Genomic DNA, 12,910 nt, shown 5'->3' with positions numbered 1-12,910 from the left:
GGAAGCAGGCCATGGAGGTTGTTTGGCCCATGAGTCGCCCCTGAACCGAGCTGCCTGCTTGCGCGCTGCACTAAACCAGCGCAGTGCGACGTAGGGACTCGCTTCGACGGCGCTGGAAACCACGTCTGCGTGCGTGCAGATGCCAAAAACCACGGGCGCGTGCACACAGACTCCAAAAATCACAGGCACACATGCAATCCTGCCCACGGAGGGATCTCCACAGGACCGATCCAGCCCAAGCTGACCCCTGGTCTATATAATCCAGCATTCTCTTATTACAATGGCCATTGATATGTCTCTGAGAAGTCTGCAAGCTGTACATGAGTGCAATAGCGTGGGAACCTGAAGGTCATATGACTAGTAGCAATTGATATATTCCATGAATTTATCTCATTCTCATCCCACTTGGAGACTACTACTGCATACTGTGGTAGCAAATTATTCATATACTGTTATGATATTATACTTGATGCTTATAATTTTATAGTATTAAAATGTTCACAGATCAACCAAGTAGCACATGAATATTTACATTTGTGTGTTGCCTTATTCCTTAGAAATTGTGCAGATCTTGAGCTTGCATAGAATAACCTTTTCATGGGGCTTTAAAAGCATTAATAAGTGCAGCCTCTCAAAAAAAGAAAGGCTGCATAAAAGAGACCTTGGAATGTTATTTCATGGTATTCATGCAGTGGGATCAAGATAAAATACAAAAAAGCCCACGAATCTAGTCAATATGAGATCTGCAGAGACTAGTTTTGTGATGTATAATTTCATTAAAAATGGAGCAAGTTAGAGACCAGTTACATTTGATTAAAGAGAGGGAGAGAGAGAAACATATGCAACCTGACTATTGAAGATTGATAAAAAATAATATTGTTCTAGAAATTCTACACCTGCAGTAAATAGTTTGCCCCAAAGAAAGGTGGTACTTTCAATACACTAAGTGCTGGAAAAGTTCAAATTATTCATATTGTTTCATGCCCCCCCCCCCAATCTCTAAGCAGGGTGAGATTCTAGGGGTTCCAGGTGCTTACCCAGGCTTCCCATTTCCTTTTGGAAATGAGGCACAGTGGAGACTAGGGTGTCTTTATGATATGTGGTTTATTTACACATACTGTATATACTACTTTAGCCTACGATGGAGGGGTTTACGGCACCCTGAAATGATCTTGTGTCTCCCATAGCTGTAGCCTTCAATTCAAACAGAAATCAAACACCATGCTCTGACTCTTTCTCCCCATCACCTCAACAGGTAGCTATTTTGGCATGACTAGCTTTTAACACTTGATAAATACAAGGATTAGAGGGGTCTGGCACGCGCGCGCGCGCACACACACACACACACACACACAACTCATAATATCAATCTATTCAAATGAATTAAGCAAAACCGCCAGGGTTGTACAGATTTGTACATAGTGTTTACTATAACACTCTAGTGAAAGAAAATTAGACCTATGTTGGCAAGACAAAGCCCTATGATATGGTATGTATGATAGGAAATAGCACGACAGCATGAAGCTGCAGAGATACTAAATCCATGCTATTTTATGTTTTAGGACAAGCCAGCCTGGACTACACCTTGCTTGCATTCAGTTACACAGGTCCTTACCTGGCCAGTTACTCCTCAATCCCAGACTTTTCCCTTACAATATGGTAAGCTTACAATATGGATAGATTGTTTATGTTGTATTATATTATATTATATTATATTATATCATAATATTAGCTACTTGATAATTCATATTACTTACTAATAGATCCTTTGCTGTCTGTAGCTAATTTAACACCTGTCAGAAATAGAAATGTCTTCATTTTTGCATAATACAGGCAACTCACCATTTGCACATGATTGGCACATGTGCAACTGCTGACATGTGTGCCATTTTTAGCGCCTCAAGGGGGCAGCGTGGACTTATATGTTTCCCGCTGACATGCGTGGTGCCTTGGAATGCAACCCCCATGCACATGGGGAGTTGCCTGTACAGACAAACTCACAAACATCCATTCATGCAAACAGATGCAGGCAGTGAGCCTATGGCCTTAAAAAGTACTCTGACTGTCAAAACACTTTGTTCAAGTGACCACGCTTTTGCTGAAAACCACAAGTTAAATTCACTGTGCACAAGTTAGATTCATTTGAAAAAAGTTCCAAATGATGCCTCATTTTCCACAATCAGTAAATACTGCTGGTTTCCATAGTCTTCCATAGTCCCCACCACCCCTACATCTGAAATAAGTTGTCTGAGGTAGCATATCAGCCACCTGAGGTTTTAGAAAGACATGTAAAGCACATTAGTTTCAGCAAGCATTTGGGGGATTGGTTAGTCACTTTCTTGTCATTTTAGGCTACAATTCTATCCCTACTTATTTGGGAGCAAGCCCCATTGAACTCATTGGGACTTAGAGTGGTACCTTGTTTCTCGAACTTAATCTGTTCCGGGAGTCTGTTCGGCTCCTGAAGTTCGAAAACCAAGGCGCGGCTTCCGATTGACTTCAGGAGCTTCCTGCACTCAAGCGGAAGCCGCATCGGAAGTTTGACTTCTGAAAAACGTTCTCAAACCGGAGCACTTACTTCTGGGTTTGCAGAGTTCGGGAGCCAAGCTGTTCAAGAACTAAGGTACCACTGTACTTCCTAATAGACATGCATATAATTGCACTGTTAATTGTTTTCACTTAATCCTCTTTTGCTGGCATTCTATCTGATTCTATGGTTCTTGTTCTATGGTGTGATTTTATGTTTTCTGTTATAGAGAGGCCGAATATAAATTTACAAAAAAAATAATCAAAAAAATAAAATTAATATTTTTGCGCTCTTCCATTTTTGATTAGGGACTGGAACAAAAAAGTTATTTTGTGCAGTCAGTCACAGATGGGAGTAGAAGTGACCGCAATGAGTTTTAACCCCATGAGCTGGCACCAATTGTGTTTATATAATGGGACTTCTGTTACACTTTGGACCATTGAGCGGAATAATGAAGAGCACATTTTGAAGTCAAAGTAAGGTTAATAGAAAGAGATGTTTCAAATGTTACTTTTATTTTACACTAAGATTAATTTTTGTGCTAGATAAACAGCGTTTTTGCAGCTGATGAATGGTAAAGCATGCTTTCAGGTGAGGGTCTACAGATTAAAGAGTTGCTATGTACCGCATTTTTCGCCCTATAGAATGCACTTTTTCCCCTCCAAAAATGAAGGGGAAATCTGTGTGCGTCCTATGGGGCGAATACAGGCTTTCGCTGAAGCTTGGAGAGCGAGAGGGGTCGGTGCGCACTGACCCCTCTCGCTCTCCAGGCTTCAGGAAGCTATCAGCAAGCCTGGGGAGCCCGCGGGAGTTCCCGCAGGGCTCCCTAGGCTGCGGATAGCAGCCTGCCGCCCGGCACGCAGAGTGCCCTGAAGCAGAGCGCCCCACGCGCTGGGCAGACATCGGCCAGCCCCACAAGCTCGGGGGACAGCGGGGAGGCGCAGCACCGCCATCCCGCTGTTCCCTGACCTGGTTTTGGGGGGGAAATAAAGGGGAAAAAAATTTCCTTTATTTCCCCCCCAAAAAATTAGGTGCCTCCTATGGGACGGAGCGTCCTATGGGACGAAAAATACGGTATATCAGGTGCCTAATCCATGTCTCTTGGGCAAAATAAACATGTTCTGTCCTTTGCATTTTAGAAAAACGTATTTTAGAAATATGGAATAGCCCTCGTGGTTCCTTGTCTTTAAAAGGAAATTTTCCAATTATTAACTCATGTTTCTGTTTGTTTTCTTACATTTATATCCTGCCCCCGCTCTCCCAGTCTTCCATCATGGAACCCAACACAGTGTACATGTGGTTCCCAGTCGGTCACCGATCCAAGCCCTGAAGTGACCCAGACTTGCTTTGCTTCCACAAGGTGGCAGCTTCATGTGCCTTCAGACTGTGCCCCTGGACTTCATTAGTGATGCTTTGGATTGAGTGCCAGTCCTCAGGCATATGTTCACATTATGCTTACTGTGTATCCAATGTGCTCCTACTACTCATTTTTGAAGCTGCATTCACATGACATAAGCCACAGTCCATATTAGCAGTGGTGGAGGAAGTGGGGAGGGCAGAGCACCCTGGGTGCCACCTTTGAGGGGGTGACAAGAAGGCACCCCGTGGGGGGCTCGCCCTGCCACCATCACACTGCCCCAGCCGCATGCGGAGGATCCTTCACTCGCAGCTACACCCTCCACCGCCGTCCGTACAACGCTCAAGCAGCGCTGTCAGCAAACCACCCGGGGGCGGGTGCGCCGTACAGACGGCGCACGCATGGCACTGCTCAAGCTCTGTACAGAGGCCACAGGATCCCTCCGCCACCGCATATTAGTCTTGTAGTTTCTTGACCAATACTTCTGTATTATTATTTTATTATTCCTTAAATCAGCTTCAGTCTGATTAGATAATTGGATGTGGAGTAAGCAGAAATGTGAACACATACCCTAACAGCCGCTGCACAGAAGTAGATGAGTGTGCAAGAACAGATGACAGCTTAATCAACAGGCTTGGGGGAAAACCCAGAAGTACAAAAAATATATGGGGGGGGAATAATGGAGTCTTAAGAAACTCGAAATAGCCTAATGAGAACTAAGCATGCACAGTGACTACAGATTGCTGTTAGAGGTGGAGAAGAAAAAGCTGAATGGGGTATCCTGGGGAGCATGACTTCAACAGTTTGTTGCAGTCCCGCTTGAATTTTCCAAATATGCTTCTTCTGTGCCATTTTTCTCATTGCTTCAGGTCAGTTAGGCTTCCTGCTGAAGATGGAACTTTAGCAGATGAGCAAAACAGCTTCTTCTCCCATCCCATGGACAATGATCCTTATTTTGGCCCTATTCTGCCCAATTCAGCCATTGCTGGCTTGGTAGGAGATGAAGCAGAAACATTTAAGGTGAGTTCTGCTATGGATATAACTACTTGTGGTCAAGATATCTATTGAAATATCATTGATATAGGACAGCACAACTTTTTACAAAACACTCAGCAATTTTCCCTGTGAAAAGTAGATAACTGCAATCAATGCCAGTCAGCACTGAATGAGTAATTTATTTTTTAGTACTATTTGTTTTAGTAATTGAATTATTTTTTTTAATTGAAGCCTAAAGATGACATTCAACCTTATGTTCACCCTACTTCCCACTGCTGGACTCAAATCTCTGATCTGTATATGGGCTGTGAAGAAGGATATTGTTTGAAAATTGGTGCAGACACATTCAAGGCTACAGTTATCCATCAAAAACTTTCCCCAGATGCTAAAGGTTAGTGCAGTTTCAAGTCAAAGATTGTCCCCAGCCTTTTCTGATTCATTAGGATGACCAGGGTCCCTTTCATAGAATGAGAGGGGCAACTGCCTCCCCACGTTTTAGACTATGTGTAATTCTTCTTCACCTGCACCTGTACCTGGACAATTCACTGGTTACACACACTGATCTGGTACTGCTAAGCCAAATAACAGCTTAGCACGAGTACAAGGTACCAAAGAAGAGACAATGGCCCCTTTGCTCCTTCTTCAGTCATTGTACTGCTGTGCTGCTGTGAGTTAAACAGTGGTTTGGCTGAATGTGTCATCGCAGTCTGGGTTATTGAAATGTCTGGCTACAGACAAACCAGGAGCTGTAATGAAGGTTTGTTCTTCATTTACATCTTGTGTTTATCTGGAGGAGACATGGCTTATTCCTGGATTCAGGCAATATGACAAGACAAACCATGTCTTCATCTTGCTGCAACATAGCAGCAGCAGGAAGGAAGAGCAGAACAGCAGCAATCTCTGCTCCAGGAGCCTGCACACGTCAAGAATTGAGCCACTTTGTAACTACTATTATAAATTAGTATGTTAGTGCCAAAGACAAAAATTCCATTTCTTCTTCTAAATGGTAACTGTTTTAAGAGTGGACCTTTGAATGTTGCTGTGAACTTAGACCCTATCATACAATTCATGCTTTAAAAATATGGAAGCCATCTTCGATTGGAATGGTGTGGATCTCCTATGGCCACTGAAATGCAATAGATTTATTGAATCCACTAGCTTCACAGCTGGTGGTCTTAAAACTATTTGACCAGTGCTCCTAATATTCTGCCACATTGAACTCCCCTCATCTTCATATTTATTATTTTTAATTAATGTCATCACGTTAAACCACCCCAATAGTTATTTCATTCTGCTGTGGACATTATTACAATACAGACATTTCTTGTGAGAGCACATAAATGCCTTCCATCTTCAGGGAAAGAAGGAAAGCCAAAACATGGTCAATTGCCCATATATCCATGTGTGTGTATGCCTAGATGACACATTACTACTTAGAATGAAGGTATGCAGTTCCCAAACCAAACCCCATAGAAGTGATTATTGCAGTCTTCTGAAACTACAGTAGGTGCTTCACAAATCCAGTAAATACTGGTTCTACACTATAAAAATCTACAAGCAGGTTGGTGTAATGAGGAAGCCTTTGTTTCTTTTAAACTATATCATGTCTGGTCCTCCAGCACACTTGTCAAAATACTGTGTAGGCTGCAACTGACATAGCCTTGTTTCCTTTCCAGCAAAAAAAAAGGCAACTTTTCGATCGGTATCACAGAGTACGAAAACAGAAGGTATTTACTTTTTAATGCTAATTGACTTTGCAGGAAGCATCTGCAAAGGGGATTGTATGTTGCTGTCTGGTAGGAAACAGCTAATCAGAGTGGCATATTTGAAATGAGGGGGTGGTGTTTTATTTGGTGACTTCATCAGAAAATTCTCCAGTGTCAGCAGTAGAATTGGATGGCCACGAAAATGAGCTGTCCAGATGCAAATTCCACCTCCAAAAGTATTATGAATGATAATCCATTATCAAAGTATTAAATTTTGTACACTGAAAAACAGGTATACTAAAGAATAGTACTGTAAGAAGAAGAGGTTCTCTCATTCTGTGTAGTAAAGAAAGCATATGTACATGCAGACAAGCATTACACCATAACAAGGATTACACCATAACAATGGGTGTTTGCCAAACTTTTACCAGAGAAGAAGGATGGGGGATAGATAGTTTTGGAGGGATTGGAAATGCTGATGGAAGAACTAGAGCCTTTTGATGCTTCCATCGCTCCTTTGGTTTTGTGGGTGGCGCTGTGGGTAAAACCTGAGCGCCTAGGACTTGCTGATCGCATGGTCGGCGTTTCGAATCCCCGCGGCGGGGTGCGCTCCCGTCGTTCGGTCCCAGCGCCTGCCAACCTAGTTCGAAAGCACCCCGGGTGCAAGTAGATAAATAGGGACCGCTTACCAGTGGGAAGGTAAATGGCGTTCCGTGTGCTGCGCTGGCTCGCCAGATGCAGCTTGTCACGCTGGCCACGTGACCCGGAAGTGTCTACGGACAGCGCTGGCTCCCGGCCTATAGAGTGAGATGAGCGCACAACCCTAGAGTCTGGCAAGACTGGCCCGTACGGGCAGGGGTACCTTTACCTTTTACTTTTTTGTCTTATCAGAAGGACAATAGGGATTAAAATAGTAGGAATAAAGCTGAATAATCACAAAGGGACCAAATCCTGACGGGTTTCAGGCAGGTGTGCAACAGGGGAGATGCATTATCACCTTTGATTAAATCACTTTTGCTCCCTCTGTTAACTTTTACTTTTTTATGTTGTTTTTTGATAAAGTGAAACTGCATTTTTGGCTTTATTTTGAAGGGAGCAGAAGCTTCAGCCCTTCTCCTATTTATCTTCTTAACTCAGGGCTTCACCCCCAGTTGCAAAAAGAAGGCCACAGTGATGTTTTCTACTCTGGGCTCATTATTGCCCATAATTCCTTTGAGGCAGACCAGGTCCTTGGCCTTGGAATCCTAAACATATTTTTCTATGGAAAAATGTGGCAGTGCAGTTTTCAAAAAGTGCAAATCCAAGTGGCTATAGAAGGTTCATAGCCTCTGTGACATAACCATGGTTCATTTTGTGATGATCCAGGATCCTTTACTTGTGGTGATCCTTGTTTCAACAGAGTGGCACTCTACAAGGAGATAAATAAGCCTTTGCGGCTGTATCCTGGCATTAAATAAAATTTTTGACTAGTAAGAATTTTGAAAGGTCTGTATATGTAAATGAATCAGCCTGATTCGCACTTCCCAGACTAATATGCAGCTCAGATTGCAGTTAGGCTTGGGGTTTTGTCTTTCTTCAGATGTTGTGATACACATTTTATGTGCCCTTTGATACATTTTTTGAGCCAAAAACTGTATTATTGTTCTTAAAACAAAACCTTAGAATGGTGCAGAAATGGGTTGGAATGGACTTATGAGTGAGTACATATAAAACTGAAACAGATGAAAAATCCATCCATCCCTGTTCCTTATTATTCCACAGTACTGAGTGGCAATACTGCCTTTGGAGATTAGTTATGAAATTTAAGTGATAAATTTTTAAAATCTCTTTTATTTTATTAATTCTTTTTGTAGCTGAAGATAAGAAGGAAGCTCAGAACGTCAGACTGCTTGCCATGGCACTTCATAAAGATGGACTCTATACAGCTGGAAATGTATGTAAGACACCATTTGGTAGAGGACTGTAGCCTCATTGTGAGTGCCAGCCAGCCAAACTCCAATGTTAGCTTTAGTCCTATGCTAATTGCAGGTGTGCGGGTGGCGCTGTGGGTTAAACCACAGAGCCTAGGACTTGCCGATCAGAAGATTGGCGGTTCGAATCCCTGCAACGGGGTGAGCTCCCATTGCTCTGTCCCTGCTCCTGCCAACCTAGCAGTTCGAAAGCACGTCAAGTGCAAGAAGATAAATAGGTACCACTCCGGCGGGAAGGTAAACGGCGTTTCCGTGCACTGCTCTGGTTCGCCAGAAGTGGCTTAGTCATGCTGGCCACATGACCCGGAAGCTGTACACCGGCTCCCTCGGCCAGTAAAGCGAGATGAGCGGCGCAACCCCAGAGTCAGTCACGACTGGACCTAATGGTCAGGGGTCCCTTTACCTTTACCTAATTGCAGGTGTGCAGGCTGGATTCAGGCTGGAACAACATTGAGGGTCAGAGTGTGAAAGCCCCCAGCCACCCCTAGTCCTGACCTGTTTGGAGCTCTAAAAATAGCTATTTCTGCAAGAAAAAATGTGCATTCCAGAGCAAAGGATGTGTGATAGGGTGAGAGAGAGAGATTTGCCTAAGGTGGAGATGATATTCAAATCAGGGACTTTGATCTGTAGCTCAGTCACTTAGCTGCTATGCTACACCGACTCACAGGCATCAGCCACACCCTTCTGCTAATTCCCACCTGCTGCCATAATATGCCATCCTGGAGTTGCACCAAATGTAAACACAGAAACTTGTTGCTTATACCTAAGTCCTAAGAGCCAAACTAGACGTAAGGCATTGGAGATGGTGAGTGGATATACTGTATTGGCCCAAATATAAGCCACACTTTTTTCTCAAATTTGGGCCGTGAAAAGTTAAAATGCGGCTTATATTTGCAACCTTACCGCATGGCTCCCCCCCACCCACATACCAGGAGTGCTGGGCAGTGGCACGCTGCCCACCTGCCACTCCCAAGCCTCCCCCAGCTGCCAGAAATAAGGGGAGAGGTCGCCGGCAAAGCAGCACAGCTGGGAGGTGGGCCACACCCGCAAAATAAACCTTGAATTTTAAAGGTGTGGCTTATTTGTGGGTGTGGCTTATATTCAGGCCAATACCTCTTAATTATTATTACTTCCTTTTTCTTTAGTAGCCTCAGGATGGCAAACAAATTTGGTTGGGGCTAGAGCACTGACAGAGGGAGGAGGTTAATCTTTCTCCCTGCACCATGATCCCAGTTTAAATTGCCCCTCTCTAAGTTGCTGTTTTCCCATAAGGGGCAAATACATGTACATTTTCACTAATAGTGTGTTGGGAGGGTATTATTTAGATAATAATTAGGAAATTAGGAAAACATTATCGGGAAAACACAGGATTGGGAAAACACTGTCCCTATTTAATTCCACCTAGTTGGTTGCTATGCTGTCTTGCTAATTATGCTTTTAAAGGTGTGTGTCTGTTTTTGCCTAGGATGGCGTTGTGCGTTTATATAAAATCAAAGGCAACAGTTTTCAGATGGAGGACTGTCTGGAAGTGGAAGAGCCCATAACAAATCTTATCTTCTCCCCTGACTACTTTTACTTATTAGTAGAAACAGAAAAGGTATATTGTGAAAGGCAAAGTTGCTAAGTTGCTGATAAATGGTTCCTACCTTAAATTGGGATATTTTAAAAAATGAGCCTATAATCAGTACAATTTGGGATCTATCGTACGCAACAGTAGTGCAGCTCATGTAGGAAATAATCAAATAGTGCTGGATGCTGATTTTGCATCTGATTTTAATCTTTGCCTAAACATGCAAATGAGGATTGAGGTATGAAATTCAGAAGATTAAGTCATATATCTAAAATAAACTTTTAACCACTTACCACAGCTCTGTAATTGGGAGCAAAAATGCTGGGGGGAAACCCATGGTTGAGTGTGTGTATATGTGTGTCTCTGCTTGCTTGAATATGTGTGCATGCCTGCTTGCCTATCTGCTCACCTCTGTATATCTTTCTCTGCCTGCTTGAATGTATCTGTGCTTTTCTGCTAATATGTCATTCTCCCACTGAGTGAGCGTGTGTGCATCTATGGTGTGGGCGGGGTGTGTGTGTCTATTTGTGTATACATGTGCTTTATTTGTGATTAATATATGGGGTATGTGTGCTTATGTGTTGGTTATGCTCACTTTGGTCACATCCACATGGCATTTGGCCCCTGGAAGGATGGCAAATCCTCAATGTGACGCTTAGGTTAGCCTGTATTAAAGCCCTGGAAAGGTAAGATGTCTTTACCTGGCACTGAGAATATAACATCATGGGCACCCATTGAGCCTCTCTGGGCTGAGCATTCCACAACCATATTGGCAGTCCACCACTGAAAAGTCCCTTCCTTTAATAGCCACCCACTACACTTCACCTGGGGACGTGGGTGGCGCTGTGGTCTAAACCACTGAGCCTCTTGGGCTTGCCAATCAGAAGGTCGGTGGTTCGAATCCCCGTGACGGGGTGAGCTCCCGTGGCTCAGTACCAGCTCCTGCCAACCTAGCAGTACAAAAGCACGACAAAAAGTGCAAGTAGATAAATAGGTACCGCTCCGGCGGGAAGGTAAACGGTGTTTCCATGCGCTGCTCTGGTTTCAGTGTTTCGTTGCGCCAGAAGCGGCTTAGTCATGCTGGCCACATGACCCGGAAAAACTGTCTGTGGACAAACGCCGGCTCCTTCAGCCTGTAAAGCAAGATGAGCACTGCAACCCCAGAGTCCTCTGAGACTGGACTTAACTGTCAGGGGTCCTTTACCTTTTACACTTCACCTGGCAGAGGCACCTGGAGAAGGGCTGTTTAAAAAGATCTCAGAGTCTGGGCACTTTACACCTATCTTTCTTCTTCTTAGAAAATAGCTACCAGCATTTCCTCATTGTGCTCTGCCATATTAGCAGTAAATCAGGATCAAAAAAGTAGTCAAATGTCAATGAAATTGCATGTGGTTGCTACAGAAAGCAAGTTGTTAGTGTGACAGCCAGTTTTTCAGTCCTTTATGGAAATGCATAAAATAATTGAATCATATAACCTGATGTTCGTCAATTTGAGTTCAAATCTACTTCTCAACATCTAAAAAAGAAAATTGAGAAAGATAGGTGCATTTTTCTCAAAGAATTTAGGATATGCTTTTTCTGTCCTCATAATAGATTATCATATCCACTTAACAGGGATCACTCTTCGCTTTTAATCCTAACGATAATGAAGATGTTATCAAGTTAATGGATGCCAGTATAAGCCATTTTGTAGGAGCTGAGTTTCTTGTTCCAGGAAACAAGCACTGTGTGGTAAGGAACTCTTATTTTCCAAATAACAGAAGAGAGAAACCAGTGTTTTTTAATGCACTGTCACAACCTTTGCCAGCTTGCAGTCCTCCAGATGTTTTGGACTACAACTTCCATTAGCTGTAGGAATTGTGCTCCAAAATAGCTAGAGGCCGCCCAGTTGGGAAAAGGCTGCACCAGCATCTTGTGAAGGCTATTACAATTCAAGATTCCAAATGAGATCCGAAAACCTATTTCCATATTGATTGTTCTACTTTGATGTTTTTATCCTATTCATTTTACAAAGCACTGTAAGCAGCTGGATAAGGCAGGCTGTAAATAAAAACTAAATACAGGCAGTGACCATTTTTGGCTTGTCCAATTGACATGCGATCACTGATGCATGGGTCCTTTTGGACCCAGAAGAGGGCAGAATGGGGGTATAATGGGGCAGGGTGGGTTTATGCATGCTCTGCCAAATGTATGTGGGGGCTGGGAACAAAACCCCTGCACAAAAATGGTCACCACCTGTAACAAACAAATACAGTGGAACCTTGGTTGTCGAACTTAATCCATTCTGGAAGTCCGTTTGACTCCTGAAATATTCGAAAACCAAGGTGCGGCTTGCAATTGGCGCAGGTGCCCCGGAAACAATAGCCGCCAGCCGCATCGGACGTTCGGCTTCCGAAAAATGTTCAAAAATGAGAACGCTTCTGGGTTTTTGGTATTCAGGAGCCGATTTGTTCGTCAACTAAGCTGTTCGAGAACCAAGGTTCCACTGTAACTAACTGGCATTTTTATTTCAATGTATATAAGCCATGCAGTGGGAGCTGTGCTAATGAGCCTTGCTTTAGTCCTACTGCTAGAGAAGGAAGAGGATGAGGCATTTCACTAGTAAGCCAAACATAGGAGTAGGCAGGGTTGTGCTCTCCAGACCTTGCTGGACTCCAATTCCTGTCGTTCCCAGACAGCATGGCAAGTGGTCAGGGATGATGGGAGTTGAAGTCCACTATCTCTCTGTATACTGAAACTCTTGGTGCAAAGTTGTTGCATCCCTTTGCAGTGGTAGGTAGTTTA

General features: G+C 43.4%; 1 protein-coding gene and 1 long non-coding RNA gene across 2 annotated transcripts in view; both read left to right on the top strand.

Annotated features, from left to right (window-relative positions):
- Positions 1 to 12,910, top strand: part of LOC308477426 — a 314,602-nt gene that overhangs the window by 252,816 nt on the left and 48,876 nt on the right. The gene's annotated exons all lie outside the window — the stretch shown is intronic.
- CFAP43 (cilia and flagella associated protein 43) overlaps positions 1 to 12,910 on the top strand; it is a 46,803-nt gene that overhangs the window by 2,095 nt on the left and 31,798 nt on the right. The window contains exons 3-10 of the mRNA XM_081005897.1: positions 1,563 to 1,659; positions 2,836 to 3,003; positions 4,754 to 4,904; positions 5,112 to 5,271; positions 6,557 to 6,607; positions 8,440 to 8,519; positions 10,022 to 10,153; positions 11,741 to 11,857. Coding sequence (XP_080862023.1) covers positions 1,563 to 1,659; positions 2,836 to 3,003; positions 4,754 to 4,904; positions 5,112 to 5,271; positions 6,557 to 6,607; positions 8,440 to 8,519; positions 10,022 to 10,153; positions 11,741 to 11,857 — 956 coding nt within the window. The remainder of the gene's footprint in view (positions 1 to 1,562; positions 1,660 to 2,835; positions 3,004 to 4,753; positions 4,905 to 5,111; positions 5,272 to 6,556; positions 6,608 to 8,439; positions 8,520 to 10,021; positions 10,154 to 11,740; positions 11,858 to 12,910) is intronic.

This window comes from Podarcis pityusensis (genome assembly GCF_964106645.2).
Source record: "Podarcis pityusensis genome assembly, chromosome: 5".
NCBI classification, from domain to species: Eukaryota; Metazoa; Chordata; class Lepidosauria; order Squamata; family Lacertidae; genus Podarcis; species Podarcis pityusensis.
Note: the sequence above shows the minus strand (reverse complement) of the source record. Positions and strands in the feature narration are given on the sequence as shown.